Source organism: Lepisma saccharinum, chromosome 7 (genome assembly GCF_977018435.1).
Source record: "Lepisma saccharinum chromosome 7, izLepSacc3.1, whole genome shotgun sequence".
Lineage (NCBI taxonomy): Eukaryota > Metazoa > Arthropoda > Insecta > Zygentoma > Lepismatidae > Lepisma > Lepisma saccharinum.
Window position 1 is genome coordinate 21,141,617 of NC_139235.1, and position 17,855 is coordinate 21,159,471.

The 17,855-nt window shown below is 42.9% G+C and overlaps 1 protein-coding gene across 4 annotated transcripts in view; it reads right to left on the reverse strand.

Annotated features, from left to right (window-relative positions):
- The window catches only part of dac (dachshund family transcription factor), a 459,147-nt gene that overhangs the window by 219,911 nt on the left and 221,381 nt on the right, over positions 1–17,855 (reverse strand). For all 4 annotated transcript variants that reach the window (XM_083125063.1, XM_083125064.1, XM_083125065.1 and 1 more), the window contains exon 3: positions 2,015–2,237. In XM_083125063.1, the coding sequence (XP_082981189.1) occupies positions 2,015–2,237 (223 nt within the window). The remainder of the gene's footprint in view (positions 1–2,014; positions 2,238–17,855) is intronic.

Consider the following 17,855-nt stretch of genomic DNA (forward strand, 5'->3'; position numbering starts at 1 on the left):
GTTTTTGTTAAAATAGTGATATATTTCATCTTACCGCTGCCTAATTTGGAACATGGCATGCACCGCTTCCTCTTTTGGTTTGATTATTAAATGGAATATATTCGGACAAACACAAGTACATCGTTTTAATGAATTATATTTCACTCATGTGACTGGTTTCACAGTCGATTGAAGAATGATCAGAGGTGAGGCAAGGGGTCTCACTTATCGCACAACACTTGAGCAGCCTTGTGTTCTGACGTCACGGAAGAAAGATTTTAATTTTAGGCTAAATGCCTATGTTGTTAGGTTAGGCTAGCTATCTTTAGTTCTATTGGCTTAAATAAGATTTGTTTTTCATTGTATTTATGCTAATGGAACCTAACCTAATCACCGGCGATTGGGTCCCAAAACTACGGGGGGGGGGCAAGGTGCCAAAACTAGGGGGGCAAAGACACTATATTTCCCTTTGTAGATAAGATTTAGCATAGTGCGGGGTAGTATTGCCCACGAGACGAGACTTTGGCCTGTCTCGTCTCGTGGAAGTCTCGTGGAAATGCTGTCTCGTCTCGAAAATATTCGTTTGTCTCGGGACACATGATCAATCTCGTCTCGTCTCGAATTTTTAAAAGCCTGTCCCGTCTCGTCCCGTGGGCAACACTATACCGCGTTTGTTACAACCTGTCCCGGTTCCCGCGCTAGCTGGTCGCTGGCTTTTCTCCGTGCTGGGGAAAGTCAAAGCCAGGCAGCCAATTAAAATACGCAACGTCGCAACAGCGTCTACGTAAGCGCCTCTCTTCTGGCTTCCATTCGCTCCTCGCTGTCCAGCAGACGATTTTTTCCTCGTTTTTCATTGGCACCGAAACTGTCGAGCGATCGCTAACGCGGGAAAAGGGATAGGTTCTAACAAACGCGGTATAGTGCGGGGTCAAAAGTGGCGAAAATTGGGAAGGCAACTGCCACCCCTCGCCCCCCCCCCTCCTAATCGCCGCCACAGCCTCGTAGGCATTCCTCGTCTTAGGCTCTGTCCGAAAGGTACAAAGTACATACTTGAAGTATGGTCTTAACGGAAGTGACGTCACTTAGTACAGTTCGAAAGCGTCAAGTTCACGAGGAATCGAGACCACAGGGCAGAGCACACGAAGTTGAAAGCTTGGTCACGTGACAAGTGGACTTGTTCATTTGTTTGAAATCGCGGAGGTAGAAAGCCAGCAAGTTGTTTGTTGCAATTCTTGTAATGTGTGGAAACGTATGTATTAGAGCATTTACAAACGCTATGTGATTTCTTTGGTGGAATATAAGTGTTTAAAACGTGGAAAACCAACGTGTCCTCGGGTATATCTACTGATCGTATTTGGCGCTGCAATCGAAGTGCAGTTCGAAAGATCTTCACTTCCAGTCCACAACTTCAAGACCGCACTGCGAGACCATTCTCGAAGTATGCTCGCTTCAAGTACGGTCTTGCACCTTTCGGACACGGCCTGAGGAATGTTGTGAGTCTGTTGTGCGACAAGGAAGACCCGAGTCAGGTCAGGTCAAGAGGCACCAGCCTATGGGATGTTTCTCCACGCATTATCACTGGCAACACTTGCACGTTGACCAGCTTCAAGGACGAAAAACACAGGGCAAGTTTGCGTGTTCGCTAACAGCAGGGAGCTGCAAATCCTTCCGTAACTGTGTTCGCTAAGAGCACGTGTTCGATATGAGCACGTTCGCTAACAGCACGGCACCGGATGAACAGAGAGTGAAATGAAAAGGAAAGGGAGGAAGATTTTATGACATGAAATAATATGAAGTGTTGAATACAATTGATTTGCTTTATATTACTCCCACTTTTGGCTAATGATGAAGATGAGGATGAGTGATGATATGATGAAATAGATGAAGGAACACTCACAAAGAACACCCATGCAGTTATGAATAGGAGATGGAGAGTCTAGGAACCTACTTTTGGGTAGAAGAATACCGAGTATTTGTCTGTGATTATGTTTTGCTGGAAACTTTGGCTAAATAATGACAATAAAAAGGCACTTACCTTGCGATGGCGTCGATCCCCGGAATCCCCTGGTTCTTGATTATGGATCCGTCGGCGCGAGCCAGACCGTGACTAGACGAGAGGGGGATCCCCGCTGGAGACAAGATGGCGGTGTGGGCAGCGGCCGGGTGGTTCAGCTGCATGAACTGCATGTGGTTCAGGTGGGTCGGAGGGTGGTTGTACCCGTTGGCCAACAGGGGTGACTTCTCCATTCGGGGCGGATCTGAAAAGAACAAATAACACTCGTTAGATCGTCTTGCTTCTTAATGGAACTGAGGTTCACACAGAGTATGCAAATGAACGAGTACAGAAGGAGTAGAGCGGCGGAAAGAGGCAGGCGTCACCAATGGATAGGCAAGGGTGGGATCTAACCCACAGTTAAAAAGTAGTGTTAGCCCATCCTCTGCTCACCGAAATAGGTAACATGGGAAGTTTTCAAGCAACAGAAACGGGACTCCTCGATGGTGTAGTGGTAACACCGTCGACTTGTAATAAAGGGGTCCTGGGTTCGATACCCGGTGGAGGCACATTTGTTCGGATCCCACCTTGAACTCTATGTCCAGTCCAGATTAGCCTATTTGTGCATAATATTCCAAATTCAAACGAACAAAGATTTTCATAGGGCGATCGACAGTGTATACTCTTCTATAGTGGGGTTATATTCACAAACACACACACACAGAGGAAGAGAGAGTGCTAAAAAAAGGGGAAAGGAATGAGATGGGGGTAGAAAAAGAGAAATAAAAATGAGAGAAAGCAAAGGAGTCGGAGAAAAGACAATGGAAGAGAGAGAAGGAAAATATGGAAAAAATGAGAAAAAAGTGCGTGAGCAAGATAAGGGGAAGAAAAGAAGGAAAATAAAAAGAAATAACGAATCAAATGGAAGAGAAATAAATCAAAAGAAAAAAGGGATGTAAGGGAATGAAGAAAGGAAGAAGAGAACGAGATAGAACAGAAGGAAAAGAAGTTGAGGAAAGGCAATGGAAAATAGACAGAAAAAAAGAAAATACAGTGGATAAACTAAAAGAAAGTGAGGAAAGGGGAACAAAAAAAACGAAAGACAATAGAAGAGAGAGAAAGAAGGAAGGAAATGGGAAAGGTAAGAGAGACAGAAAATCGCTTGACCAAAGCAGACAAAAAGTCCACCCTTGAGTACGCCCAAACGAAATTTTCTGGCGCCGCCAATGGAAACCCCAAGGCTAGTCCCAACTAAACCACTTTTGCGAAATTCCTGGATACATAAATAGACTACAAATACATGTCTCCCTTACACACACACACACGCACACGCACAATAATTGCAATCTCGGTGGACCCACACCGTTACAGTGTCCAAAAGGACATTGCCTCCAAGCTGAGGAGTTGGCCTCTACATTTGTACAGAAGTCACGAGTAGTGCTTATGCATGAAAGTGTCCATTACATTAATTCAGAAACCGTCCACCAGATGGATATCAATCACCAATCGATGCATAAGTCGATGCAAACAGGTCGATTTACGATGTCGTGGAACATCCAGAAGTCCAAAAAGGCGATATTTTTAATTGGATCGGATAATAACGCCGCGTATGAAAACTTTCCAGCGAAACTAGTTTGGCAATGACAAAAAGGAGAGGATGATAATTGCACAGTAAAACAAGATAAATATTCCACTTGGTCAACTGGGCCTTAATCAGGATACGAAATAACTGTTATTAAACATGGACTTAAGCGATTACGCTGAATATCAGATGGTTATTTATTGCGAGTGACAAGTGGCTCAACAGATGGTGCTGCAAATTCAATGTTCTGTTTCTTTTTATTGTTGTTATTATTATTAACTGAAACTGGTCCATTTGAAACAAAACTTGTCCAATTAGATAGGTGCGTAGTTAAATTTTTCTCAGGTGTCAAACTATCCAATTACAGTGGCGCTACGATCGACATGTTACTAAACTCTCCAGAATATATTTTGACTCTTTTGTTATTTTAACTCTTAAGTTGTACTTTTGAATAGCTAACACCCTTATTTCTCTTTTCCTGACAAAGTCTTATACCCCTATCTGAACGTCAACCCTTCGGGTCTCACTGAACACCAGTGATGTGCGTCTACGTGTAAACAACGATAGTCTACATTCTACACGTAGACTATTTTATACACGTAAATTACGTAATCTATGTAAACAACATGGCAAAATGTGATAACTTAGCAAAGGGCGCCGTGGAAGTAAAACAAAATTATACTGCGTATCAGTTGCTGATGTGTGAGGAGAACTTTTCATACGCTCCCTTCCAAATTCGAACAATTTCTCACCTAGGAAGAAACCTAATATATGAACTATTCTAGTGTTTTATAGGGAAAAGACCACGACTGCCATCTGTTGTTGATTTTTGCATACTATTTATCTTCTTCCATAGTTGGTAATAGAAGAGAAGATAAATTTTGTTGTAAATAGGGTTCTTTTCATTTCGTTAGGAACCAATATAGTTGAAAATGTCACTTTCCTTTAATGAAACTCTTGAAAATTAATTTTAATGCACTTTAGATTGTCTACGTAGTCTATGTAAACTACAACTCTATGTAATCTACGCGTAGATTACGTGTAGACAACGCATGTAGACGTAAACTTATAGTCTACGGCACATCACTGCTGAACACACCCAACTTGAAGACACTTCTTGTTCTGACGTCATTATGATATGCCCTCGTTGTTATACTGATCACAAGCCCAACTGACGGCTGGTCTACTTCTTGCTATGTACATAGCTCTCTATCTGTCCACCAATCGTCTTCGGGAAGGGGGGGGGGGTAGGGATGCCTCGATAAGTGTCAACAACCTCATTTGCTTAGTAAGAAGGTCTTGGGGTAACATCGCTCACCCGTTACAACTTTACCAAACGTACCTAATTTTTGTCAGTTGTATTTATTGGCTTTTTTGCACAGTTTTTGGGTGTTTTGTGTACATATCTTCCGTGCTTTGTGTACTATTGTACAACTTTTATCCGGTAACTGCGCTGATCACCCCCCCCCCATCCCGTTTTGAGTACGTTTGGCAACATGCTGTGCATCAGACGCTCATTTGTTTCTTCCCGTTAGAAACTTTCGGTGCATCGTGACCCGAAAATGCCCGATGTCTGTCGAAGATAATTCAACTGATCGCTGATTCGTCGTTTCGCAGCCGCCAGTTGGAATTGAGAGCGCTATAGTTTAGGCTTGTCATGTTTAGTTCTCTTAACGTAAATACAATGAAATATTTGAGTGAGACCCCAATCAATCCTTCCACATGCGGTGACATCATTCGACACATGACAAACCAGCCACGATAAAATGACTCAACGAATAACGTACATACTGAGGCATAGACCTTTATGGGGTTAAATCTTAGTATCATAACGACCACCATGACCAAGGATGCAGCTAGAGATTATGTTATTGCCTCGCAAGGGTGCTCATCCCAAGGTCAATGGCGCGTCCTCCATATCATGTCTTCATCCCCACGAAGTAAATAATTAACGGCAGCGTGTCTACTAGCATCCTATTAGTGAAATTCACCGTTTCTGAGCTTTACTGACTTTACTTGATCTGCCCCCCTAAATTCTTCCTTTTCTTCATATAACGGATTAAATATGATGCGCGGTGTATCAAAAGTCACTTGAAATTAGCTAAAACTACATGAATTCACTGGCGTTCGCAGAAGCGGGACTAATTGGGCTACAGCCCCCTCCGAAATTTTGAACAATCTACATTTTCAAGTAAAAGTACTAAAAAATTCGGGAAAACCAGGTCGGTAAATGCAAAACCTCCAATTGCAATTTTTGAGAAATTTACGAAATATCATATTATGTATGCCGCTCACTAAAAAGCAGCCGTGAAAAACATTGGGTTATTATAAATTTTGAAAATTTCGAATTCTCCATTCCATGTATCGTGATATTAATGCACACCATCCTTTTTATTTTAAATGCTATTTACTGATTTCAATTCGCAAATATATAACAATAACAAATATAATAATAATAATAATAATAATATCACTACAAATTATTGGTGGTTTCTGACCCCACGGGCCCCTATAAGTTGGCGCCACTGAAAGCAGCTATGTCATATTCACCTACAATTCCAGCCCCTCCCGAAATAAATCCATGCGTACACCAGTGAATGTATTACTAAGAAAATTTTTTTTTTTCGATTCTTCTCTCCCCCTTTTCATCGCACACATTGCAGCATGGTGCCAAAGTGTGAACTTTTCTTACATATATTTTACAACAATATATACATGTTGAATTTTATATCAAAAGGAAAACTCCACCCCCATTATACCCCGCTGTGGCCACCCCTGCTCCTTCGGACTTTGTAGCCTGTCGATTTTCTATTTTGAGGGAATCAGGAAAACATTCAGTTATCTCCCTTCCTCATTCTAACTCAAGTGTCGCCAGGTGCCTGGGCTTTCCCAGTGTTGATGGCTTCCCGTTCAAAAATATTTATTTCAAATTGAGATAATCTTGTCACATTTGCTCATATTTTATCTTCTCTTTGTCCCTGTGGCCGCTACAAAAAGGGGCATATTTTCTTATCTGGCAGTGTCACTGAAATGTGAGCTTATGTTTTATCATCTTTATTGAATCTCGTTCCTTTTAAAGAAATCTAGACTAAAGTGATAATGTCCCGACTGTGAAGAGTTTAGCCAACATGTATTCCCAGAATTCACCGCTTCCTTCGCCGGTGCTCAGATGCAGGACCTTCAGCTCTCGAGAAACGATCATGGCGCCGTTGACAGACTGTGAGAAATCCAGAAATTAAACTATCCGTCACTTTCACTACCATCCCTGCGTCTCTGGGACTCTGAGGAAGAAGCTGAAATGCGAACGGACGTGCCGAGATACAGCAAGACGGGCCCCTGCAGCACGTCATCGTTGATGTAGATGAATCGCAAATCAAGGTCTTTCCTCAAAGTGATCGTTCATTGCGACTCCAGAATTGTAATTACGCACGTTTCAGATTGGGTGACGTGGTTGAAAGGAGAGAATGGTAGATGTCAGTGCGAGGGCAATCACACACACGGGGCTGGGCATGAATGTTCCTGGTAGCGACCGAACGGTACTTTGTCGGCGAACTTTCGTTCTTGTTCCAGTCCATGAACGATAATTATATTTAGGAATTCATGCCAACAATTCAGGCCCAAATTGTAATATTCGATTCCAAGAATCGATAGATGCGCTATTTGAACTGAAGAATCTATGAAAGTGTTCGAATTCTAGATTCAATACATTGATTATCCCATAATCGATAAACTATTTCAATTATAGAATCAATTAACTGTTCGAGGGATCGACAAACAATTCGAAAAGAAAGCTCGATAAGTTGCTCGAATTGAAGAATCGATGAACTGCTCGCATTGAAGGATCGACAAATTGTTCAAATTGATGAATCGATAATTGTTTGTATCGAAAAATCGATAAACTACTCGAATTGAAGGATTGATAAGTTGTTCGAATTGCATCGAATTGAAGAATCGATAAATCGTTCGAATTGAAGAATCGATAAACCGTTCGAATTGAAGAATCGATAAACCGTTCGAATTGAAGAATCGATAATGTTTGTATCAAAGAATCGATAAACTGTTCAAATTGAAGGATCGTTTAACTGTTCGTATTGAGTGATCGATAAAGTATTCGAAATGAAGGACCGATAAACTGTTTGAATTGAAAGGATCTATGAACTTTTCTAATGAAGGGTCAATGAACTATTTGAATCCAAGAATACAAATCAAAGAATCGACGCTGAAGGAAAAATCTAAGAACAACATTTCGAATAAGAAATCGAATCTAAGATTTTCATCTCTCTCCATGGTCATTACCTCTCCCTGTCTCGAAGCGTGTGAACAATCTGTTTCTAATAGTTGCGAAAAAGGGCACTAGGTGGTGCTGCGCTCTCACATGTAACTTTTTCCGACTCGTTGCTCTGTCTTTCTGGAAAACATCGTAGAGAGGAAAGAACATAGAAACATTTCCTTTCTGCCAAACTTTTCCGTAAAAAAATACACCTGGATTCCTGCATAATCACCCCCCATTCCCTACATCCATTCTCCCTCCCTCTAGAAGAAGCTTTCCTTATTTCCTTAAGTAACCTGGCAATCGTCCCGGCCACATGGGGCAGCTTATGGGAAGAAATTCGCAAAGAAGAAAGGGAAAAATCCTATAATCTCCTTGGGAAAACGTAATAGTAGAGGGGAAATGAGCCAGGATTCTTTCCTTAATGTGTCTTAATTTCATTTCGAGTCATCTTGCGCCATAGCTATAAGACGTTCGTGCATACAGGGAGAGGGGACGCCGACATGGAAACATGCAGAGGTACAAGAGCAGACGTTGCCATATCTTGAAGGAAGAAGAAACTACAATTGTAGTCTCTAGTGAGGTTTTAATATTAAATTAATCCCAATTATTCCTGTTGATCTCTTACTGAATGACTTCCGAGTCGTTAGGTTATTCAGACTGACAATTGTATTCAGTCATTCCTTTGTTTCTAGTGTGTGCTTGAGGGAAACAACAGTTCCTCTACGATTTTAAAAGAAATAATCAAGAGAGAGACCTCAAGATCAATATAGCTGTCGATTGTTTAAATTTTGGAAAATTGAAATTAACATTGCTTTCCAAAATGGCCACATTGAAAAAATACTAATGTTAAAGTGATAGACAGTGGTTCCAGAAGATCCACACAAAATCTTGGTAAAGCTTTAACCAAAGTGGTGTTAAAATGGTATTGATTGCAACCATTGATATCGGGCATTTTAAAATCGCTAAGGTTAAACACTGATCAAATATGTAGTGTGGACTTCCTGGAACCACTATCGGTGGTTTTTTTTTAATAGAATAGAATAGAATTTATTTCAAGGGTGAGCCTTTACAGCTGTGCATATCATACTAGGATGAAAAAATTTAGTGCAATTTTCATACACCCTTCCTCCTATCAGTCTACTTCCACATTCACACTGTTTGGGAGTTCACAAACACCGTCTTTCATTTCCATTCTTTCCCTACACTTGCACTGTTACCTGAGTGATTCAAAAATTTTCTCACATTTATTTATTTATTTAGTAGCCCCCCCCCCCCGTTTCACACATGCTCGCTATCCCCACTGAGCTTCTTTGCTCTCCTTGCCCAGGCATAGTGTAGGAAAGTTCCCAGATTCCTTATTTGCGCCTCCCCCCCTCTCGGTCTCTCCCTCCTAATATCGCTTGTCATTATATTCTCAACGTTAGCTTCATTTATTTCCCTGATATATTTTTGTCTTGCCTCCCCTGTTTCTTTACACTGGAGGAGAATGTGAAATTTCGTCTCGTCTTCGCCGCGTAACGGGCATTCTACGATCCCGTCCTCCCGTTTTGGTTTAACTTGTGCCCATCCCCCCAGTCTGAACCAGGCCAATCCTGACCTTTCTTTTGCCCCACACAAATCCACGTAGTTCCTCCTTCCCCATTCTCGATCCGTATCCACTATTTTCGCTGATGTTAACGATATTTTTGCGTCGCATTCTGCCAAATTTTCTGTTTGTTAATGTCTTCCAGTCTGGCACGTATGGCCCCTAGCATCTGCGTATCAATTCTCCCCTCTATTCCCTCTTCCCACACCCATCCCAGCCCTATACTGTATAATTCCGTCTTTATTTTTGCTACCCATTGCCTCCCATTCCTCCCCTTATCTGCGATTGTACACAGAGTTTCTTCAAATTTCCCCCCTCCCTGGTGATCAGTTTTGCCCAGTATTTAATGCTCCTCATTTTGGCATCCACTTCCTCTCTTAATTTTCCCATTTCCCTAAGTGCCCCACATGACATGTTTGCCACACCCCTCCCTACTCCTAGCCCTTGTTTTAGGAATCTAGACTGTACGACGTTTGCGGTTTCCCCTCCCTCCCAGACCCATAGTTCGATGCCATAGAACAGTGTTGCCATTTAGTTTGCAGTGCATATATCGAATATAACGTCAAAGGTGGAGACAATAAGGAAGAAGTGGCATGCTTGTGAGCTCTTTCATAATATATTCGATACAATACCCAAGGTGTTCCCTTAGATGCCCACAGGCTCGTGCCTGACACCCGAAAAAAACTGTACAATACCACAGTATTCCACATGCCTTTACACTTAGCACTGCATTGTATTTTAGAATCTAGGACAATTACGATGGCGGACAATTGCGATGAGGCCAAAATCACGGACAATTGCGATGATTTTGACGGTGAAGATCATTTTACAAATTAATGGTAGGACAGTTGCGACGATCAGAACCTAACCTAACCAAAGGCGCCACAGAACTAATAATGCTGTAGAAGGTTGGAAGAACAAAATCAATAGGTGGCTTGGAAGACCGCATCCAAAACTTCATGATGTTCTGGCCGGCCTCAAGAGCCAAGCAGAAGACACCAACATCAAGTACATGCGGATGGAACTTCATCTAGAAGGGCAGAAAAGGGAGAAGCATGATATTAAAATAGACGAGAGAGTTGGGAAAGTGTATTCGCACATGTGAGGAAACGGGCGACTTCAAAAAGGTGTCTGTTGGCTCTAGCCCATGTTGAAAAACTTGATTGAACCAAATTCCCAGCCAAGTTTGACGAAACACTTCCGTGCTGACAAGAAATTAGAGAAGGGAGAAAAATAATAACAAAAATACGAGAATGAGGAAATATAACGTTATGGCTGACGATGTGTGGATTAACACTGATTTAAAACACGTCAAAGTGGTTGTAATACAAGTACGTACCTTGCCAGTCTCAAGCCTGGAGAAAGTATGAGAGGAATCAGCGTCTTATTCGAAAATATCAATATTTCACATAATTCTCTTGTAAGAGGTATTGTACGGGGTGTTAAGTCACCCTTCAATTTGATAGAAGATTTAGAATGTCATCGCAATTGTTCATCCGTTCTTTCACTTCTGTGTTCATCGCAATTGTCCGGCTATCGTATTTTATTGTTTCTAATCGTTTTTCTGCCTCCTTAGGTTAATCACGGCGATGAGTACAAATTACGATTAGATAAAATGAATAATAGGACACACAATATGCTCAGGTAAAGATTAGAACCAGGAATCTTCGGTTGCGAGATCGTGAGTTGATACCTAAAACTAATGAAAAGATTAAATTTGTCAGACATGTCTCCCAAAGAAAGGTACCACGATTTCTAAAAAGGACTGCATATTCGTACAAGCTTGTTTGGTGAAAAAAAAACACTTTTATAAAATGTTGAATGAGAACCGCTTTGAAATTAGTTTCTCTTTGGTTTATTAGCACGGAATTTCTCTTAGGGGTGAAGTTTGGACGATTCAGGACCTAGCAATATCCACACAAGACAACAAGCTTACATTGAAAACCCCGCCTCAAAGACTAGGGTTCTCATTACCACCGCTAGATGGTGTTGGTGCACATGAAGAGGAAAACGAGGGGGGGAGGAAAAGCAACGACGGCAGAGAAAGAAATCACAAGCCACATCTTCAATAATTTCAATTTTAAGCTTCTTTTCTCCTCTCCCCTCCTTCTTTATTCTTCTCGTTCCCATAATTCCTTTCGTTCTCAGTCTTCGTGTCTGCGCCGCTGCCTCCATTTACCAGATTTATTCACGTCCCGGGATATGTCATAATAAAGGAACGGGGAAGATGGCCTCCTATATTTAAGGTAATATATGGGCTCCATTTCGTTTTCTGGCCGTGTTCTTCTGGGAGACCCGGAGCCCAGCGGGAAGCGAGGCATAACAAGGAGCCCAGCTGGGCGCAGCTTGTAGTTTTCTCGGCATATTGCATTGACTGGGATGGAGGAAGGGGATTTAGTAACTCCAGGTGACCATCAACAAGGATGTTCCACACTGGTATCCGATCCCTTACACGCTTCCGTGAGAAACCGATGCAGATTTAGGTATGGGTTCGGGCACTGCTTTTAATTTCGCGTTTAAATGTGCTTTCCCTCGCGTTTCGGGCGCTTTTTTCTTGTAATTTCAAGACGACCGCAAAACTCTGATGTACGATTCATACGTGATTCATAGTCTTGTCGTATCCTTACTGACTTTACGTGTTGACACTTTCCTCAGCTCCCAAAGATTCGAACCTGGGTCTTCGGCGGGACAGACGCTACACCGACTGGAAAGATACAAGACCTCGCCATTTTTGATATTGAATGTTTGAAATATTTACGTATTGCAAGACTGCGGATGGTACAGAGAAGATAAGAAGACTAAACACAGACCCTGGGTTCATTGCCCGGTGGAGTTACATTACGCATTGGTTCTTCAGACCCCACTTTAAACTGTATACGTACATCCAGTCCCGGTTAACCTAAATGTGCATAACGTGGGCTAAAGCAAAAATAAACTCGACTAAGAAGATCCTAATTTCGTTTCGTGAGAAAGAAAGCCTGGCTCGTGAAAGGCTCTATCTCTCCTGAACCCCACCAAAACAAATTGGCACATTCTTATAACCTTCCAATAGACATTCACCCGCTGTGGCATGTCTGAATAAGAAAAGCAATTTTGATATACGCTAAGTGTTCATAAATTCCAAATTAGCAAAGTTTCGAATGATGCGGGGTCTTTGCTATATTTTACTTCCCTTCTTGTGCCACTTTTGGCTAATTTGCGAAGATGGGGATGAGTGATGTGACGAAATTGATGGATGGACACTCGAAAACATCCATGCCCAGACCAGGATTCGAACCCGGGACCCCTGGCGTCGTAACGCAATGTGCTAACCTCTCTGCCACGGGAGCCGGCTGGAGTCTCGACACAAGCATCCATATGTAAAGTCGCGATCACATTCCTTTTCGCCTGATTACTTATTAGCACATCATTATCTAATTTTATACTTGCCTACCTTTCTAGGCGAAACAGGAATTCCCGCTTTCTTAAAGTTGAAATGGTATTATTTTGAAATGAGGGAAATCTGCTATGTCAGTAACATGTTCCATTGGAGTAGATCTTGTGCGCATCGGTCATCGCATTCGTGCGATAATTCATTTTTGTTTTGGGATTCGAACCCAGGATCCGCGGCTTCGTAGCGCGTGCGAGGTCCCACACTAATCCCAGTTTCTACCGTTTTCTATACATCCTTATCGCTGCGATTAATCCTCGCGAGGCAGCAGAGCTACCTAAAAATAGCCCGAAATCAATTCGAGATGGATAAAACACGTGAAGACCCGCTGTTGCACAGTCTACACTACACCCTACGCAGCAGGAGTGCTAATTGCAGGCGAACACACGTGTGGAATTTTGGAATTAGCTATAATTGAGTCCTCTCGAATGACCCCCTCCCCCTCCTCCTCCCCCGCCACTGGGCGCCCGGAGAGTTGCTCTCACGGATATTGCAGAGAGATGCTCATTTAATATCCAACATCCGAAACAGGTTCGCGTTAATATATATAAGTTACGAGGGGTCCATGGAGTATCCCCAACTCTATATATCACCTGAGCTTCCATGTGTATGCGATTTAAGACGCAAGTTGCAAGCGCCCAGTGTGGGAAGGGAAGATGCATGGCCCGCCCTGGACATATGGAAGGTGATAATGAAGTCTTACGGCAGTGTTCTGACAGCCGTCAGGGTTTCCAACTCATGTTTAGAACCAGCAAAGTAGCGCTGGCACTTTAGGAGTTGAGATGTTTTATTTGTCTACATATTGCTTTTGGTATCCGAGTGACAAATCGACTTCTAATAGTTTGGCAATGCGTGGAAACTCCTCTCCATGACAACTTGTCAAGACTAGACATTCCTTCGCCATCGAAGGAATTAGATGTCACTAAAGCAGAGTGCTAAAGATTCAACTTTGATTTCACTCTTGTTATTTTGCGTCGCTATTCTCATTTTTGGCTAATCGCGACATAATCCATTCATTTGTGTTATTGATCGTCGGTTGCCTTGTCACTTTTGGCTAATCGCAACGATGACGATAGTTGATGATATGAAACTGATTAATGAACACTCACAAAGAACACTCATGCTCACACCAGGATTCGAACCCTAACCACTCAGGTAGTTTGGCAAAGATTGAAAATCACTTTGGCGGTCCGGTAAAGACTGGCTGGCGATCATTTTGGCGGTCCGGTAAAGACTGACTGGCGATCGCTTTGGAAGTCCGGTAAAGACTGGAGATTACCGCTTTCGAAGTCCGGTAAAGACTGGAGATCACTGCTTTGGAAGTCCGGTAAAGACTGGAGATCACCGCTTTGCAAGTCCGGTAAAGAATGGAGATCACAGCTTTGCAAGTCCGGGAAAGAATGGAGATTACCGGTTTGCAAGTTCGGTAAAGAATGGAGATCACCGCTTTGCAAGACCGGTAAAGAATGGAGATCACCGTTTTGCAAGTCCGGTAAAGAATGGAGATCACCGCTTTGCAAGTCCGGTAAAGAATGGAGATCACCGCTTTGCAAGTCCGGTAAAGAATGGAGATCACCGCTTTGCAAGTCCGGTAAAGAATGGAGATCACCGCTTTGCAAGACCGGTAAAGACTGGAGATCACCGCTTTGGAAGTCCGGTAAAGAATGGAGATCACCGCTTTGGAAGTCCGGTAAAGACTGGAGATCACCGCTTTGGAAGTCCGGTAAAGACTGGAGATCACCGCTTTGGAAGTCCGGTAAAGACTGGAGATCACCGCTTTGGAAGTCCGGTAAAGACTGGAGATCACCGCTTTGGAAGTCAGGTAAAGACTGGAGATCACCGCTTTGGAAGTCCGGTAAAGACTGGAGATCACCGCTTTGGAAGGCCGGTAAAGACTGGAGATCGCTTTGGAAGTCCGGTAAAGACTGGAGATCGCTTTGGAAGTCCGGTAAAGACTGGAGATCGCTTTTGAAGTCCGGTAAAGACTGAAGATCACTTTGGAAGTCCGGTAAAGACTGGAGATCGTTTTGGAAGTCCGATAAAGACTGGAGATCGCTTTGGAAGTCCGGTAAAGACTGGAGATCACCACTTTGGGAAGTCCGGTAAGGAATTGTGATCACATTGGCATTCTGTTAATGAAAGGCGATGGATCCCTTTGGTAGTCTTGTAAATATTCACGACGGCTTTGCCCGGATTCAAACATTTTCCCTAACATGGAATCTGAGGTATGGCAACACTGCCAGAATAAACTCCAAGCCGACGTAACATGACGTCAAGTTGTCATTTGAACTGTGCGCTGGTCTTCAGGACAGTCGATGGGGATACAGACCAAGAGAAGAAAATGCTTTGGGAAAATGGAAAACGGGCCAGAGAAGTTCTGATTGAGTGGGAGGGGGAGGGGAAAGGTTATAGACTTGCAAGGGAACCACCCGAGATTGGCTTGAATTAATAACCGGTCTCTAGGCCCCTTGACAGCGTTGAGGTGACAAATTGTGAGGGGGAGGTTCGGACGCCTCGACGTGGATATATATGGTTGCTCCTCAAACTAACTTCCAGTAGTTAAGCTGTCATATATGTAGTTCAAGCAGTCCACTGAATGCATTTGGATGTGTGGGTATGGGAGTAATTACGAATGAAAATCTGGAAGTAGTGACGTATGCGTCCCCTGAATTGATATAACGGAATTAATGTTAACTTTAGATTGCATTAGACATGTAAATAGGTTAAATGTACATAAAAAGCTGAAAAATGTTCACTAAAAGACATTCACTAAATATGGAGGTTGCGGCTTCATGACACGCTAGCTTTAATGTTTGTCTACTCCTTGTCTTCTTCAATGATAAGATTGTTTATTGATTAATTGATTGATTTAGTTATTGAGCGTCGCATTTCTGCCAGTTTTGGATAATCGCAAAGATGAGTGATGATATGATGAAACTGGTGAAGGGCCACTCACTAAGAACACCCATGCCCAGGGCGGGATTCGAACCGGGGACACCTGGCATCGTAAAGTGCTATCCTAACCACTCTGCCACGTGGGTCGGCAGTAACATTGCATCGATTTTCCAGTACTTCATTCAATCAGTGACCCCTAATATCCCCAAGTATTATACACTTGAACCTAATTCATGGTTAATTTGGTGTTAAATAAACATCCTAAAAATGACCTAACCTCCAGATTGAATTTTTTTGGCACACCCCTGAATTCAACAATTAGCAAAACCTGCGTCTTCAATTCTTCTATGTTTAAATTATTCCAAGTAACATCAACGTAATCAAGCGACCTGCTGCTATACCAAGAAAAGAAGCCCCTTCTTGCAATATCCTCGAATTATCAACCCGCAGCGAGCGAAGGGAGAATGGGCCATGCAATCCTTCCCCTACGTTGCGAAAATGTGTTGCATTCTTCAACACATCTCTAATCAGTGCCAAGTGTTTGTAATGAAGGAGAAATCCGTACACAGTGAAAGAATAGACGTCATATTTAACATTGTTGAAGATTTTGACAACGAAGAAAGGAAGGAAAGCTATCGATATGGCAACACGGGGACCCAAACGAAAGGGGAGCGAGAGGAGTAAACAAATGACTGTCCACTTAAGTTCGCGCGTTGGGTGCGGTCTTTCTCTTCTTGGTAAGACAGTAATTTAAAAAGTGGCGTTCCCTAAGGGGTCAACCCCTTTTGGCCCAGTAAGAAAAAGAAAAAAGAGTGTCAAAGGCAGGAAAAGATGCCCAAACGAGGGCTGACTACTAAAAACAGGTATGCGTTAACACCCCTCCCTTTCGAAAACCCTGGGTACGCCACTGAACGTAACTTATGTCCAATTTTTGGTAGAACCTTACCACAACAAACGCTGTATTCTTCTTTTTGAGGTATGTTACATTGCATTAGGCATATTATGCACGGATGCATATCAAGAACATATCGTAGACTGCTTTTAAAAATAAATGTCGGTGGAAAGCATATGACCCGACATTTTTCGTAAGCTTCCTAACATAATCGCTGACGTCACAGCCTCCCAAGCAGAAACAGAAACGCACCTCTAAGCGCACGTGAATATGTACCATGTGTGTTTACGTTCTACCGGAGTCATCCCCATGCACCCCCCCCCTCCCCGCGCGGTAACCTATCTAAGTCCCCTACCGCAGAACAAGGGCTTGCACCACCGATACGCGCACACACACACACTCAACCCCCTCGCCACGACACAATATGCAAGCGCCCTCCGCAGCCATGTGTGTCGTGCATGTGTGCATTGTGTCCGTCCCTCCCCCCCTTGTGGGAACAAAACAAGTTTGTTTAACAGACGAAGATAACCCCGGAGTACAGGCACATTAGATTCACCGCGGAATATGGAACAACAATGGCATAATGCGTGCAACAATGCCTCCTTGTATCGTGTGGGATTAAGTCGTATCGGAGATGGTCTTACAGCTTCTGAATATGGCTTTGTCTGGAGATCTTTTTTTCCAGTTTCGTTCTTCTCGCCTTTTCTTATCGCCAGGATCTACATGCATATCGCACAAAAGGTGTTCCACCATGCAGGAATTGATATGGCGTTTGGAAAGACCAATGTATTCCCATGACAAGATTTCCTCTATGCAAAGATAAGGATTGGTAAAAATGCATGTTACACGCCACTGTTGCCAGGTCCGCATAGCCGCAAGTGCATTGTCCCTGTGCTTGAGGAACCGGTTGATGTTTTTTTTACACCGTTACACCTTGTATACCTGAAGATAGCGCGAAGAGGTGCTTGAAAGGGAAGAGGAACTAGATGCAAGACAAAACGGGTGGGAGGGGGGAGAATGTGTAACATATCGCGCAAGGTATGGGAAGTAACAAGATCGGCGATTCTGTTAAGTGGTTGCGGTCGCTAATTTTCGCAGCAGATAACAAAAACAGCAATACATTATCTTAATTGTCCGACACTTCCAAGATAAAATATCCTCGCCGTGCAGAACAACCTGAATTTAGCGGTTAAGAATTTGCGTTTTCTCAGGTCCAAGTTCAAGTA